This window comes from Propithecus coquereli, unplaced genomic scaffold (genome assembly GCF_000956105.1).
Source record: "Propithecus coquereli isolate 6110/MARCELLA unplaced genomic scaffold, Pcoq_1.0 Scaffold124, whole genome shotgun sequence".
Lineage (NCBI taxonomy): Eukaryota > Metazoa > Chordata > Mammalia > Primates > Indriidae > Propithecus > Propithecus coquereli.
In genome coordinates, this window is record NW_012136525.1 from 2457666 (window position 1) to 2474295 (window position 16630).

The 16630-nt window shown below is 52.2% G+C and overlaps 2 protein-coding genes across 3 annotated transcripts in view; both read left to right on the plus strand.

The window, feature by feature from the left end:
• The window catches only part of C1RL (complement component 1, r subcomponent-like), a 13217-nt gene extending 5442 nt beyond the window's left edge, over positions 1–7775 (plus strand). The window contains exons 5-8 of the mRNA XM_012637803.1: positions 2507–2696; positions 3826–3951; positions 4096–4170; positions 5845–7775. Coding sequence (XP_012493257.1) covers positions 2507–2696; positions 3826–3951; positions 4096–4170; positions 5845–6617 — 1164 coding nt within the window. The 3' untranslated portion in view covers positions 6618–7775. The remainder of the gene's footprint in view (positions 1–2506; positions 2697–3825; positions 3952–4095; positions 4171–5844) is intronic.
• Positions 7776–9700: 1925 nt separating this feature from the next.
• Positions 9701–16630, plus strand: part of C1R (complement component 1, r subcomponent) — an 11106-nt gene continuing 4176 nt past the window's right edge. Inside the window, exons 1-9 of one of the 2 annotated variants that reach the window (XM_012637852.1) lie at positions 9701–9921; positions 10593–10821; positions 12278–12470; positions 12790–12936; positions 13036–13232; positions 13517–13664; positions 13768–13889; positions 15934–16012; positions 16370–16525. In XM_012637852.1, the coding sequence (XP_012493306.1) occupies positions 9920–9921; positions 10593–10821; positions 12278–12470; positions 12790–12936; positions 13036–13232; positions 13517–13664; positions 13768–13889; positions 15934–16012; positions 16370–16525 (1273 nt within the window). In that variant the 5' untranslated portion in view covers positions 9701–9919. Of the gene's footprint in view, positions 9922–10412; positions 10502–10592; positions 10822–12277; positions 12471–12789; positions 12937–13035; positions 13233–13516; positions 13665–13767; positions 13890–15933; positions 16013–16369; positions 16526–16630 lie in introns of those variants that run through there. The other variant, XM_012637851.1, reaches the window with a different exon arrangement.

Sequence of the window (16630 nt, forward strand, 5' to 3'; positions counted from 1 at the left end):
TTTCTTTCTTTCTTTCTTTCTTTTCTTTTATTTTTAAGCAAACCAGGGAGATGCAGCTTTTGGTATACAATGAAGGTGCATTCCCCCAAGTCCAGAATCTAATTCAAGCTAGCTCAGGCCTTCTGGTAGGGTGGGCCAGAGGGGGTTGCCTGGATGCACGGGGTGTTCATGAGGATGTGGATTCTAAGGTCTCCCTCACAGGCTTCCCACCTGCTGTCCCCTCGCGAGCCCTTCCCTCGTCTCTATCCCCTGGGGCTCTCAGTGCCCCCGACTCCCCAGGGCTCAGTCATGGGAATCTGCTCACTTTATGTTGGCTCCCACCTTTGCACACTCAAGTTGCCACTTGCCTGTCTCCATTCCATCTTCCAAAATGTGTTGACACCTGTCACCTGCTGTCATCTCCTCTCCTTTCTTTGTCCTTGATTACGTATACCGTGTTATCGCTTTGCTGTCAGGTTAGTGAGGGTTAAGGTAGAAGAGGAGATAAGTGCATGTATTTATTGCTTCAGATTTAACGGTCAGGACAATGCCTTGATCAATTCAGCCTATGTCTGTTGAGTACCTACCATGTGCCCTGTTCCTCTGAAATCATGGAAAATTTTCATCCCAGCCTAACTCTTGCCTTGTCATTGGGAGAGTTCAAGTTCAGGAATAGGATTCCTCCCTCCTCTCTGCTCCCAGAGCAAGTCACACACACGTACCTCAAATGCAGAATTCAGTACACTACGGTCTAGTTCATTTTTCACTTGTCAACGTCCTCAGCCAGACTGGGCTCTTCGGTAGCAGAACTAGGCCTTAGTCATATCTGTGTCCCCAGCACCTGGCACGGTGTCTCACACATAGTGCATAGTCAGTACATTTTGTTGAAGGAAGAACAAAATGAAACCCACGCTTACCATGTGTAGGACCCACCACAGATGGAGTTTTGAGTGAGCAGGTATTTAGCGTCAGCCTCGCCACTGCTCTTAGCGCAGGTGCTGGAGAACCCCATGGAATGTGGTGTCCTAGCTGAGAGGCCTCACAGACCATTTATAGAAGAAAAAACTGAGATATCTGAGATCTGAGATCTTCGGTGCTTGAGAAAGCCCCATGTCACACAGGGAGTCAGAAGCAAAGTCTAGAATTTAACACAGGTATTAGGACTCTCTGTTGTGGGTTGACTCTACAGGTGACAGAATTTTACAATTTTTTTCCTTTTTATGGAGACTAAAAAGGAAAAATTTTGTCATGAATATTTTGTAAATAAAGGTGCATTTAGCTACAATTTCCCATTTTCCTTACATATGGTGACTTTGGGGACACCCTGTACTTTGCTAGTTAGAATCCTAAGAGATTTTATTTGGTTAACAATTTATGAGAAAGAGTAGAAAGAAAACTGGAGGGTTTTACAACCGAATGGATCAGTCAAGCACAGTGTCCTAAACCAAAGTGCTTGCTCCCAGGAGCCAGGCCTCTTAAACGTGGGGAGTTACATTTGTTGATGTTCTAAGGAAAAGATCAGTATTAGAACTTGTCCAGGCAAAATCTTGCCAACTTTTACCCAGTTAATATCATCAGAGCGAGATGGGCCGGTCGAAGTCGTGGAGGAATTTGAGACTTGCAGAGGATGAGGGCAGGGAGGGGAGACATGGATCAGCATGGAGGTCAGAGAAGAAACGAGCCCAGCGGTGGCTGTGTGCCGGGAACAGAGACGAAGCATGAAGCATAGGCCCAGGGAATCCTTCCAGATCACCCTTCCCTGGATTCCACAGGAGGGGATTTGAGCAGGGGCGAGACCGTCAAAGGGGGGTGAAAACAGAAACGACCTGCTCTAAGAACTCACCAGGTGAAACAGCATCGCCCAGCACACCCACACTGTGGACACTTGTGTCCTTCGAGTCCCACACGTGGTGAGGGCCTCGATGACAGCGCATGGCTGTCGTGAGAGGAGGGCTCGACAGGAAAGGGCGGGGGCCCCCGGAGCTCGGTCTTGGCAGAGGGTCGGTCTGATTGCTGCACAGATTGGGCATGGAAGTTACTCAGAGAAGTGGAGGCGATGGGAGGGGCGCGGGGCCGGGGGAGGAGCTGGATGGGGAATGAGGTCTGTATATTCATCGAGTCAACTGTGGTGCTACCGGCACCACACCGAGCGTCGGGGACTCAGTGGCAAGCAAAACAGATGTAGTTCCTGCCTTTGCAGAACGTACAGTCCAGTGACCATCGCGGGAACCCTGGGGTTCCCAGGGAGCTTCTTGAGAAAGGGAAAATGTGGTGGGCTTTGTGAGATAAGTAAGGTAGGCTAAAGAGATACTCTAGCACGTGGTCGTGTCTGGAAGAAACGTGGGAGTCAATAATGGAACAGGCGGCTACTTGACGAAGGCTCCGCGAGGGGTGGCTTCTGAGTCCCAGAGGGGTACGGGCCTCCTAGACGGGGCTGGAGTCACACCGAGGGTGTGACCCTGTGGCCACGAGGAGTGCCGACTCACCCCACAGCTGCCTGCCCCCTCTCCCTTCCTCCCCCTTGCAGATCTCAGCCAGTGGGACGGATCTAAGCCGGTTCTGCGGTCAGCAGGGCTCCCCTCTGGGCAGCCCTCCTGGTCAGAGGGAGTTTGTGTCCTCAGGGAGGAGTTTGCGGCTGACCTTCCACACACGCTCTTCCTCAGAGGACAAGACCACCCACCTCCACAGGGGCTTCCTGGCCCTCTACCAAGCCGTGGGTGAGTGTCCCTACTCAGGGTGCAGGGAGGAAGCCTCTGCCCCCAGCCATGACCCCTGGAATCTTGAAGCCACAAGTAGAACTTTGAGTGACAGCTTGATGGCTGAGTCTGGGGGCTCAGGGACACCTGGGCCCGACCCCAGCTCTGCCGCAGCCCGGACCATGCTGGTGAGCAGCCGCCTTAAGGGGCGGCCACTGCCCGGCCCCGGCAGTTGTCTCCATGCAGACTTACCGGCCCAGTGTTTGCAGATCATCTCATTTTTGAAGAGATGCCAAAAATCAAGATTTTTTTTTTTTAAGTAAAATTCTAGATTTTCAAATGGTGACTCAGATTTTTTTTTAAAGATAATGTATGCACAAGATAAAATTTTCAGTAACAAAAAAAGACAATATACTAAAAAATGAGTCTTCCTCTGATCTCTGGCCCTTAGCTCCTGGCTACCTTCTCCAGAAACAACCCTGTTCCCCACTTCCTGACCATTCTTCCAAAAACCTTTTACGCCATTTGAGTATAAACTGTCTGTTTGTCTGTGTGTGTGTGTGTGTGTGTGTTGCATACTATACACAATGCTCTAAACTGAGCATTTTTTCACTAAGTGATATATCTTAAAGATCATGCCATATATATATGGTTAGCATTGACTGATTCTTTTTTAATGACCACATAAAATCCCTTTGACTGATGTGTCATAATGTATTTAATCAGTCCTCCACTGGTAGATATTTTGTTGCTACAAACAGTGCTGCTGTGAATATCCTTGCATATAATACATCTATCTTTGAGTATATGTGTGAGAATATCTTTAGAGTAAATTTTTAGAAATGGAAATGCTAGGTTAAAAATATTTGCATTTTTAATTTTGATATTGCTAAAATTTTCCTCCAAAAAGGTTTTGCTAATTTACATCCCCACCACCCATGTATGGAAACGTCTGTTTCCCCATACCCTACTTATCACAGTTATTTTCAAACTCTTTGAGTGTTGACAATCTGATTGGTAAAAACCAGTTCAAATGGTTTTAAAGAAGCACTGTGCAGGTCCAGCTAAATATAGCCATGGGCTGGAATCAGCCCCTGGGCTGCCAGCGGGCACATCTGTGCTGGGCCCAATGGCTGCTGCTTTCCTGTAGCTGTGAGCTGCCGTCAGCCCACCAGCAGGGCCAGTGTGGGCTCCGAGGCCATCAGCACACCTGGAGACAGCCCCGCCGAGATCCACAATCACTGCCAGGAGCCCTATTACCAGGCGGTGACAGCAGGTGAGTCCCTACCTACTGAGGAAGTGGCTTCCATGTGCCTCCCTCCCACCCAAAGTCTTGAGGCCCTCTGAGCACCGTCTTTGTTAACACAACACCTTCCAATTCTGAGCCTGTTCCTGGGCCTCCTCTCGTTTTGCTGCTCAGGGACGCTCACCTGCACGGCCCCCAGGACCTGGAAGGACAGAGAGGGCAGGGAGGAGGTTCCTCAGTGTGCGCCGGGTGAGTGGTTCCCTGCCAGTGCTGTTCCAGTGGCCACTTCCCCAACCAGCCCCAGCTGTAACTGGGACCTGTGGGGCACAGGGCTCTAACGGGGAGAGAACACAGAAGGTGAGGAAGAGGCCCAGGAAAGAAGAGGCAAGGAGCTTGTCCCTTACTCTTCCAGGGTCACAATATATCTAGGAAAATTAAAGTCTGGAGGAAGTTAATCAGATGGACAAGGGAGGAGGGAAGAAGGACAGATGAGCTGAAATAAGAGAAAACCCTCTCTTTATATGGTATGTTTTAAGGATATACAGACAGGCTCTCTGTCCCCAAAATAGCTCCCTACCTAGACACCACACAGTGCCAGAAAGTCCACCATTTAAAAAAAATTTTTTATTGAGATAAAATTCACATACCATAAAATTCACCATTTAACCACTTTAAAATGTGCAATTCAATGATTTTTAGTGTCTTCACAATGTTGCGCAACCATTACCACTAATTCCAGAACATTTCCATCACCCCCCAAAAATACCCAGTACCTCCAACTCTCCCCTCTCCCATCCACTGGCATCCAACAATCTACAGAGTGTCCCAAAAGTTGCCATACATAAGGAAAATGGGAAATTGTAGCTAAATGTACCTTTATTTACAAAATATTCATTACAAAATTTTACAAAATGTTTCCTTTGTTTGGAGACTTTTGGGACACCCTGTACTTTCTGTCTCTATGGATTTACCTATTCTGGACATTTCATATGAATGGAATCAAACTATGTGGCCTTTTATGTCTGGCTTCTTTCACTTAGCATAATGCTTTCAGGATTCTTCCATGTTATGGCAAGTATCAGTATTTCATTCCTTTTTATGGCTACATACTATCCCTTTGTATGGATACACCCCATTTCGTTTATCCACTCGTCAACTGATGGACGTTTGGGTTGTTTCCACTTCTTGCCTCTTGTGAATAATGCTGCTATCCGTGTTTGTATACAAGTTGTTATATCAACATATGTTTCCAGATTTCTTGGGTATGTAACTAGGAGTAGAATTGCTGGGTCATGTAATAATTCTATGTTTAGCTTTTTGAGGAACTGCCAACCTTTTCCACAGCAGCTGTACCATTTTACATCTCACTGGCAATGCATGAGGGTTCAAGTCCACCATTTTGAGACCCACATTTTTGAATCAAAGCATTGCCTTCCTAACTCAATCCGATCCACAGGAAACTCTAGGGGCAGCCTGAAGGCTCACTGTGCTTTGAGAGTGGGTGGGAAGGCAGGTGGTAGTGGGAGATGTTGCAAATGATGAAGTGACAGAAAACAGAGGCAGAAGACGCTGAAAACAAACTCTGCCTGCAACATGACTTCGCCTGGGGGTGCTCCCACCAGGAATCTAAGGAATAGCTTCAAGATGACTGAGGAGGCAGGAGGCGGAGCCCAGCAGAGCCAGCACCATGCTCTCTGCCCCTCAGTCCACTGCCCTGAGTCCCATGCAGGATATGTGCCCAGTAGCATGACTAATTTCCTGCTCCTGTCTGCCCACATGGTCTACACATGTGGGTCTGCACCAGGGTAAGTGATCTGACCCCAGGCGGAGCCAGACCCGGGGCCTTCTTCACAGAAGTAGGTGTTTAATCAATGTGCCTTGAGGCCACCGCCAACTGTTCACCCTGCCTCTCCTCCCACGCAGTCTGTGGACAGCCAGTCATCCCCATTGCCCAGAACCAGACGACCCTTGGTTCCTCCAGAGCTAAGCTGGGCAACTTCCCCTGGCAAGCCTTTACCAGTATCTACGGCCGCGGGGGCGGGGCCCTGCTGGGCGACAGATGGATCCTCACCGCTGCCCACACCATCTACCCCAAGGACAGCGTCTCTCTCAGGAAGAAGCTGAGTGTGGATGTGTTCCTGGGCCACACAGACATCAATGAGATGCTGAAACTGGGAAACTACCCCGTCCACCGTGTCGTCGTGCACCCAGACTACCGTCAGAATGAGTCGCACAATTTCAACGCGGACATCGCCCTCCTGGAGCTCCAACACAGCGTCCCCCTGGGCCCCAGCGTCCTCCCGGTCTGTCTGCCCGACAACGAGACCCTGTACCTCAGCGGCCTACAGGGCTACGTCAGTGGGTTTGGTGTGGAGAAGGGCTGGTTAACTACTAAGCTGAAGTACTCAAGGCTGCCCGTGGCTCCCAGGGAGGCCTGTGAGGCCTGGCTCCAACGGAAGCAGAGGACTGAGGTGTTTTCTGATAACATGTTCTGTGTTGGGGATGAGATGCAGGAAAACAACGCCTGCCAGGGGGACAGCGGTAGCGTCTATGTGGTGTGGGACGATCGAGCCCATCACTGGGTGGCCACGGGCATCGTGTCCTGGGGCGTCGGGTGCAACACAGGCTATGGCTTCTACACCAAAGTGCTCAACTACATGGACTGGATCAAGGGAGTGATGGACGGCAGGGACTGACCCCAGGGCACTGAGCAGTGACCAGCCAGTACTGTGGAGGCCCCAGTCAAGAGACGGTTGAGAGTCAGGACTGACTCCTGGAGGTTGGGGGAGAGGGGTCCCTATTCAAGTCACTGATGCAGCAAGCCACTGTGTGAGAAGTCCTCCTCCCTTCAAGCCTACACCAGCCCAGGTAGAAAGCGGAGTCCCACAGCCCCTTCTCCTCGCTCTCTACCGCCCTGCACACTTGCACTGCACCCAGGGAAGCCCTGTTTCACCTCGAACATCCTGTGAATCCCCCTCCTTGACTATTGACACAGCATCTTCCGTACTTACCTGTGGAAGAGCCACCTTCTCACCCCCTATTCAAGTGGAGCAGGGAAGGAGGGGTCTTAATTGCATTTCGTGTCTGAAACATTCCAAAGACCCTTTAATTGACCTCCAAATACTCAAGCTATTGGCTTCACTGCCTACCGACAGCTCCTAGATGGAATTTATAGTAAGAGCTCCCTTTTTGTTTTATGTCTCCTACGTGCCCGGTGCTCCATGTGTTATTTCATTTAATCCTCACACCACATTTGCAAAGGATGTGTTATTATCCACATTTCGCAAATGAGGAAACTAAAGCTCAGGGAGATAAAGTGCCTAGCGAAAGAGCCAGCGTTGGTGCGTGACTGTCCTCAAGCTGTCCTCAAGACCTGCTAGATCACCCACTTCCCCGTCCCAGCCCCTGTGTCCTTACAATCCCCTTTCCCTTGGAATCTTTGCTTCTGTGGAGATGGCATCATGTGGCTCACACTCTCCTGCTGGCTCCGTCTCCTGTAGACGCCAAGGTGAGCCCAGCCCAGCCCTGGACTGGAGTTCCTGCAGACACCCCGGTCTATGCGCCCGTTATTGAGGGCGCTGCTCCACTTAAGAAGACCAACTCTTCAAGTTTTAGTAAAGATTTGAGGTGATTCACAGTGAAAGATACAAATAAAATACGACTGTTCAACAAAAATAGAAAATGAATACCATAAAACAGAGAGGAGAACAAATTTGTGAGCATTGAGAGTCAAGTTGCTAGATGGTCAAAAGTTAAATTTCTCTCTGAGAAATAGCAGTATTCCAAGTTGTACATAATGTGGTCACGCCTGTTCTTTAAACCCACACACGGTACAAAAAAACTATTAAAAATGCTCTCGAAATATGAAACAAAGGTGGTTGTCGTCACTATGATTTTGGCTATTTGGTTTCCCCTATTCTCTATTTGCTAAATTTTATTTAATGAACGTGTATCATTTTAACTTATTTTATTTTACTTATTATTGAAGAAAATGATATGAGTTACTTCCTGCCAAGGCAAAAAGGATATACTTATACCTATATGTGTGTGTATAGATATCTACATCTCTATATCTCCATCCACATCTCTAGACCTAGAAATATAAATCAGATAGAGATTTATCCGTAGAGAAAACCTACCATTACTTTAAAAGAAACACTTTTTTCCCCAGAATCAAATCCTAAAAGGAATATCAGAGACAATGTCTTCAATACCCATTTTAAAACAAGTACAGGAGCAATCTTCATGTGGCTGTTTCTTCTTTCTATTCTTGGTATAAGTCAAGGATATAACAAAAACGTTGAGTCAAGGTCATCTTGAATGGTTGGACAGAGCTGGGACTGAGCTAACGAGGTCCAGCTTGGCCACTTTCCTGCCATGTTGCACGATTCTAGGACAGAACTCAGAATCCCTAGGACAGGTGGCAGAGCTTCAGCTTCTTGGACCTTCTTGGACCACCTCATCCTTACCTGTTCCCTCTGCCCCATCATGAACGTGCAACACACACACACACACACACACACACACACACACACACACAGAGAGGCTGCTGTTGGGATACTAATGTGCAGTGAGCCAGATGAGATTCGCCTTCCTTCTCATCCTTTGAGCTGGTCCTTTTTCTTCTCCCCTCTCTTTTGTCTTTCCTGACCTGACAAGGCCGTGGGTCAGGTCACAATCAAGTCGTGGACCAGCCCTGCCATCAGATTCACTCCTCAGCTCCGACACATAAGCCTGCTGCAGAGACCCTCCAAACCTTGGTTGGTCTTGCACCTGCCCTGTGCCTGCCCTCTAACCTCATTCACTGATGACTTGGTCACTGCCGGAGGGGGAACTGCGCCATCTTTGTGAGTCCTTGCAATCTGTTGCCTAGGAAAGCGGCCTGCACGTTAAACATGTAGCCCGTAAATGGATGCATGGGTGGGTGGAGGTATGGAGGGGTTGCTCTAATAAGGGAAACAAGTGAGAGCCTTCAAAGGCACAAGAGCGCAGAGGCCTGTTCTGCAGCCCAAGCCCCCTGTGGGATAAAGTGCCAGCGGGTGTTTGGAGCCATGGAGAATTGATGAAGAAAGGCTTCTAAAAGAGCAAAATTCTAAAGCAGGACACTATGGCTTGGTGGACAGGAGAGACAGGAGCCCCTCCCCACCCAGGGCCTTGGCTTCCTCTCAGCAAAGACCGGGTCCCTCCTGCTCTGCAGCCACACACCCTTGGCTTAAGCCCTGGCCACCATGCCCACCAGATGCTGCGGAAAACAGAATGTTCTACCCTCTCTGCAGCCACCCTGGCCTCTGTAAGAGCCGGGCTCGTTGGCAGGCCCGAGTTCACTGAGCTGGGGAGGGAGGGTCTCAAAGCCCAGTGCTGCTTGAGGGTGACCCTGACACAGCTATTGTCATTCAGGAGTAAGACAGGCCAGGGCCCCAACGCAACCAAACTCCGTTCTCCTCTGCCCATTCCCAGCTGCCTGTCTCCCCTCCGCTGTCCCTGGAGCTTCATCCTGAGCGTCGAAACCCTGGCGGTTCCTGAACAAGGGCAGGAAGAACGGGGTCGATGGGAAAGGGCGGTCAGAGAAGTGAGGCCCGGCAACCTGTGATTCCCCATTGCCTTTTGGGTCGGAACCTTTAAATACAGCGGCGGCCCCAGGAAGGCCTCCGAAGGAACAGAGATTTTCTATCAGATTCAGAGACTGAGGACTCCAGGCCTCCAACCCAAGGCTCTCCAGTCCCTAAAACTTCCAACCCCCCTTCCTTAGCCCTTCCCATGTGGACCAGCAGGTGGCACCACCAACAGGGATTTCAAAACCAAAACTAAATTAAAGTGGAAACTCAGATTTTTTGTTTATGCAAATAGTTCATTCCCTACAACATCCCTCCGGGAATGGTCCCCCCCCGCAACAGCATTCCCTCCCCTTCCCTCCTCCGCATGCTGCCCTCTCCCTCCACACACAGCGCGGGAAGACGCTGTCAGGAGAGCCCAGGATCCCAAACAGGGGCCTTGAGAAATGTGAGTAAGGCTGACCGGCTCCCGGAGGGAGGGAGAAGGCAGGGGGAACAGCAGGGCACAGGAGGCAATCCGGGTTCGTTCCCGGGAGGCAGGAACAGCCTCCCCCACCACACCTCATCTGTCCCACCGTGCACACGCGTGCATGCACACAGCGCGGACCCCTCCCTCCTCCTGAGGACCAGAGGAGACCTGAGACAGGACCTGATGCCGCCTTCCCTTTTTCCCTCTGGGCTCGCAGCAGGGAGCAGCAAGGGGAGGGGACCTCATCCGGGAGGGACCCTCTGCGAGTGTGTCTCACACTCCATCAACAGTTGCTCCCAGAGGCCTTTGCTGCACCTTTGGGAGCCCTTTCAGAGAGCCATGACTGGAAGCCCTCACCCCCAATTAACTGGTCCCAAGCCAATCCTCTTCCTGGAAGGGGAGTGAAGGCGGGGATGGGCAGGCGAGGAGGCTGGGGAGGGACAGCAATGAGAGTGTGGTAACCTCTGGACTGGACACTGCCCTGGTGAGGGACACTCCCCACCCCCACCGAGAACATCTCTGTGAGGTCCAGAATGGGCAGAGAGGAGAATGGACAGCGGTATGTCCATCCCATCCCCGACCCGGCCACTGCCCAGACGGCGAGGGGCTGCACCCCTGCAGCCCACCGACACCCTCTTTCCTTTTGGCAGGTGGCTCTTGTACCTCCTGGTGCCCGCCCTGTTCTGCAGGGTGGGGGGCTCCAGACCCACCCCTCAGAAGCTCTTTGGGGAGGTGACCTCCCCTCTTTTCCCCAAGCCGTACCCCAGCAACTTCGAGACAACCACTGTGATCACGGTCCCCATGGGATACAGGGTGAAGCTCGTCTTCTGGCACTTTGACCTGGAGCCTTCCGAAGGCTGTTTCTATGACTATGTCAAGGTAGGCGTCAGGCTGGGCGGGTGGGGGGAGACGAAGCGGGGCCCCCTGTGCAGCGTGCCCAGCCCAGGACACCGCCCCAGCCCTGTGAAAGCTGATAGCCAGGTGGAACTCAGAGTCAGGTGATGCCTGGGTGGGGTTGCCGGGTAGTGTAGAGCCCCTCAGGGAGCACTGAAGGGAGAAACACAGAGGAGGGAGGGACAGGTCCCACTCTCAGGAAAGTCATGTTTACAGGAGTCAGAGAAACCTTCCCCATCTGCTGACTAGCTGGGAGTCTTTGGGAAACCACCCTGCCTCCACTTCCCCATTTCCACGCAGAATATCGCCATGGCTGGGATAGGAGGGGCAGGCACATGAGGAAGAGAAATGTGTGCTCTGGCGGGGCAGGCATAGCCTTTTGCAAAGACACTGGGCTCAGTCCCCTCACCTCTGTGACAACCAAGGGTACCTTCCTGGTCCCATCTTTCTATAACCAAAACAAATGAGCTTCAGGGCTTAAGCAGAGCCTGTGAATGTCAATGACTACCACTCTCTGCAGGTTGAGAGAATACCGTGAAAATGGCACGTCTTCCTAGCCCGGAGGACTTGGCGAGTCTGCAGTGTTTGGTGGCAGGGAGAGCGGGGAACAGAGGGAGGGAGTCTTCTGCTTTTGCAGGACTGAGGCATCTGTGAGGAGAGGGGCAAGGGGAGCTCCGCGATGACTGCTGATGCCAGGCCGGCGGGCCCCAGGGCTCGTGCTCAGCTGAGCACATCAGGAGGCATGGCTGGGTGCGAATGGCTGGAACAAGGTGAGGTGGGATAAGAAGACAGAAATAGGCCAGGCACAGTGGCTCACGCCTGTAATCCTAGCACTCTGGGAGGCCAAGGTGGGAGGATCACTTGGGGCCAGGAGTTTGAGACCAGCCTGAGCAACATATCGAGACCCCGTTTCTACAAAAAAAAGAAAAATTAGTCGGGCACAGTGGCATGTACCTGTAGTCCCAGTTACTCGGGAGGCTGAGTCAGGAGGATCGCTGAGCCCAGGAGTTGGAGGTTGCTGTGAGATGTGATGACACCACCGTACTCGACAGAGCAAGACCCTGTCTCAAAAAAAAAAAAAGACAGAGATGAAGTCGAGCAGTCCAGACTGTAGGAATGAAGGGATGGTGAAGGCTGGGTGGAGATAGCCAGGGTTCCAGTGGGAGAAGGACACAGAGGTGATGGGGACAAAGAAATACCCAAAACCTGCTCGGGGAGCAGAAATCAGGGAAGGGGTGATGTACCAGGCACAGGACAGCACGCGACAGTGAGTCCATGGGAGACACAGGCGGCAGACGAGAGTCACCTGGGGGAGTCTGCCACAGCCAGAGCCATTGTGGGGCCTGACGCACTCTGGGCAAGAGAAGGAGGACGGCCACTGCCCTGCCACACGGACACAACTCCCTAACAGGGCTTCTTCCTGCACCTGTCCCTCCACCAGATCTCTGCTGATAAGAAAAACCTGGGCAGGTTCTGTGGGCAGCTGGGCTCTCCACTGGGCAACCCCCCAGGAAAGAAGGAATTTATGTCCCAAGGGAACAAGATGCTGCTGACCTTCCACACGGACTTCTCCAACGAGGAGAATGGGACCGTCATGTTCTACAAGGGCTTCCTGGCCTACTACCAGGCTGTGGGTGAGTGGTCCCCAAGGGGGGCCCTTTTGTCTGGCCTCCACCGTACTGAATGGGGGCCAAGAAAGGGAATCCAGAATCCAAAGAAGCCAAAAGCCTGGCTTTCCTTGTTCCTCCCCTCAAGAGAGCTTTTCCAAAAGGAGCCGTCAGCCTGGCTTCTGTCCCCCTTGGGCAGCTCGCAGAGAGTACTAGAGAGGCCCGGAGGTCCAGGTGGCCGGCACCGCCTTTGTCTTTAGGCCTCTGGCAAGTGCCCTCACGGAGACCAGAGTCACTACAGAAGTCTCCAGGCAGGAGTTTAACCCTCCTTCCCGAATCCTCGCAGACCTCGACGAATGTGCTTCTCAGCACAACTCGGCTGAGGAGGAGCCGCAGCCCCGGTGCCAGCACCTCTGCCACAACTACGTCGGTGGCTACTTCTGTTCCTGCCGCGCAGGCTACGAGCTCCAGAAGGACAGGCATTCCTGCCAGGGTGAGCCGGGGCGGGTGTGGGAGGCAGGCAGGGCCGGGGCTGGGACTTTCTGGGCCAGCCAGAGCCCACCCATGACCCCCCGCTTCCCTGCTCTGCCAGCCGAGTGCAGCAGCGAGCTGTACACAGAGCCGTCAGGCTACGTCTCCAGCCTGGAGTACCCCCGGCCCTACCCCCCGGATCTGCGCTGCAACTACAGCATCCGCGTGGAGCGGGGCCTCACCCTCCGCCTCAAGTTCCTGGAGCCTTTCGAAATCGATGAGCACCAGCAAGTACACTGCCCGTACGACCAGCTACAGGTACGGCCATCCTGCCCCCAGAGACCCCTCCTCTCCTTCCCACCCCCACTCGGCTCCTCTCTGCCCATCTGGACGGGAAGGACCAACGTCACACGTGGGCTGGGCAAGTTCCCACCAACTGGAACTGGGTCCTGGGCAGGGGGGTCCCTTTTCACCTTCAGCAGAAAACATGCACAAGGCAGGGTTCCGCCACCACCACCCCACCCCGGCCACCAGGCTGACACCACTGGCCCCGTAGATAAATGTCTGCGCTGGAGAGATAACCCCCCTCCCTCCCCCACTAGATCTACGCCAACGGGAAGAACATTGGCGAGTTCTGTGGGAAGCAAAGGCCCCCCGACCTTGACACCAGCAGCAATGCCGTAGATCTGCTGTTCTTCACAGATGAGTCTGGGGACAGCCGGGGCTGGAATCTCCATTACACCACTGAAAGTAAGGTTGCCTGGGGCCTCCCTTGCTGGCCAGCAATTAGGAGGTGAGGAGAAGGAAGGACAAGTGGCTCTGAAATAAACATGCCCTCTGGTCTCCCCAACAGTCATCAAGTGCCCCCAGCCCAAGACCCTAGACGAGTTCACCATCATCCAGGACCTACAGCCTCAGTACCAGTTCCGTGACTACTTCATTGTCACCTGCAAGCAAGGCTACCAGCTCGTGGAGGTAAGAGCCCAGGGCTGAGGGGAGACAGCTGGCCCAGCATCCCAGAAGGCATTCAGGTAGGTAGGTCCACAGTGGATTTAACCTCACACCCAGCTGAAATTAGAGATGTTTGAGCTAGAAGGGTCACTTGGTCCATCAGCTCTCAAACTTGACTGCACATCAGAAACACTTAGAGAGTTTTTTTTTTTTTTTTTTTAGACAGAGTCTCACTGTGTTGCCCGGGCTAGAGTGCCATGGCGTCATCCTAGCTCACAGCAACCTCAAACTCCTGGGCTCAAGCGATCCTCCTGCCTCAGCCTCCCGAGTAGCTGGGACTACAGGCATGAGCCACCATGCCTGGCTAATTTTTTCTATATATTTTTAGTTGTGCAATTAATTTCTTTCTATTTTTTACTAGAGATGGGGTCTCGCTCTTGCTCAGGCTGGTTTCGAACTCCTGAGCTCAAACAATCCGCCCACCTCAGCCTCCCAGAGAGCTAGGATTACAGGCGTGAGCCACCTCGCTCCGCCACTTAGAGAGTTTTAAAAGCACTGTTATCTGGGCCCCCTGCTAGGGACTCTGATTCCATTGGTCTGGAGTGCAGCCGGGACATCAGGATTATTTAAAGCTACCCAGGTGATTCTAATGCGCAGCCAAGTTTAAGAACTACTGACCTCATCCATAACTCACTGTAGAACTGGGAACTGAAAAGGCGGCGTGGAGATGTAGTAACTCACTCAGCATCGCACAGTGACTTCGTACAGCCTGGACCGAGACCCAAGTCTCCCACCTCCTGCTCCAGGGCTCTCTTATGCACCCTGGTGGTCCCACCCTAAGCTCACCATCCGTCCTCAGCTTTGCAGACTCAGGAAGGAATGTGATTTTATCCATTGGCCAATCTCACAAAAGCTGGAAAACTAAAATGCCATTTTTAAAAACATACAATTGGAGTTTCCCTGCACAAGGACCCAGAACTGAACGTGCCATTCCTATTCAACAGATCCACTGGGAAAACCTAATCAGAATCGGAGAAAAGACCTATGGTGCGTCCTTAAGTAGTAGTTAATTCGTTCAGCCAACATTTTAAGTGTCTGCTGTCAGGCAGTGTTCTAGACGTGGGAGGCACAGTAAAAAGACACCCACGTATATCCACGCAGCCTCCGCGGAGCTCACATTGGAACGTTGCATCGCGGGCAGTTCACCTGACTCATTGCCCTCGATTCCAAGAGGCGTCCAGCTACATCAGGAGGATTGGGTGGGCGTCCGGGTCCAGAAGACTGGAGACCCACAGACCCTTTGCTCACGTTAGGACCTTCCCTCTTTGGCACCACCACCTTTGCATTTGTCATTCATATCATGGAATTTAAAGCAAGTCACACAGTTTCTTGCATTATTTACATTTCACTCAGACACATTCTCTTGCAATCTTTTCCAAGGTTAACTCTCTGAAATGATTTTTGGTCTTAGTAAAACTCACTCATATTGTCCAATAACTTGTCATTTCAGAGGGTGCCATTTTCTGGTCTTGTCCCTGCTATCTACGCAACTGCAACAGCACTTAGCATATGTGAGCACCTTAGGCTGCTCTGAAAGGGGCGAGATGGCGCTAGTATTTCAGAAAGACCCTTGCCCTTAAGAAAACTGCAATCCAGGAGATGGCAGGTGCTGTAGGCCCGGCCCCGCGGGGCGCGCCAGCGAGGGAAACGGGGTTCTGCTCTGGAGCAGAGGCTTTGCTTTCACTACAGAAAACACTCAGCCTGGCTGGTGGTTTATTACAATTATAAAGTGTGGGGTTCGACTGGACCCCAGTGGGTACAGGCCAGAGTCTAGAGAGAATTGTAGGGCCTAACAATTGGGCTTGCTCTTTCTGCTCTGTGACTCAGTGCCCCTGTCTGGATCGCAGGCTGTGAAGAAGGAAGAAGGAGCCACACCCCTAGGGGAGGGCGGGTGGCTGAGAGCCTGCGATGTCTTTGTAGTCAGTCCCGTCGCTCCTGTGGGATGGGCAGGAAGGGGAGCTTCAGCGCCTCCCACTGCTGACGGCACTTCTCACCTCTGCTCACACAGGGGAACCAGGCGCTGGTCTCCTTCACGGCTGTCTGCCAGGATGACGGCACGTGGCATCGCGCCATGCCCAGGTGCAAGAGTAAGTCACGATTCAGAGATAGGTCTGTCTCTGGGGTCCTCCCACTCCTCAGCTTTGGGGACCTGGGCTGAGAAGAAGAGAGGGGTCCACATTAAGCCTCTCCCCAAGAGACCCTCCCCCTGACTTGTCCTGGGAAGCCTATGGCCCAGTGAGCCCTCATCTCGGTAGGACTGACGGCTGTGTACCCAGAACTCAATTTCACGCCATCCAACTCCCGTCCATTGCAAGTGTCCTCCCTACTGACCATATTTCTCTAAGATTCTCAGCATGTTCTGCGGGCAGAAAACTCGCATTCCCTCCACTGAAGCTCCAGCACAGTCATTCTTAGCTCTCATACGGCCTTGTGTTCTCTCCAAGTCAAGGACTGTGGGCAGCCCCGAAGCCTGACTAACGGAGCCTTCCATTACACCACCAAAAAGGGGGTGAACACCTACCAAGCGCGTATCCAGTACTACTGCAATGAGCCATACTACAAGATGCAGACCAGAGCTGGCAGCAGTGAGTCCAAGCGAGGTAGGGACTTATGCAAATGGCAATCTTCTCTCTTCCTCTTCTTGGGACATTCTCTGAGATTTCTCCTAATGGAATCCCTAGGGGATGTATATTAAGGTATGTGCC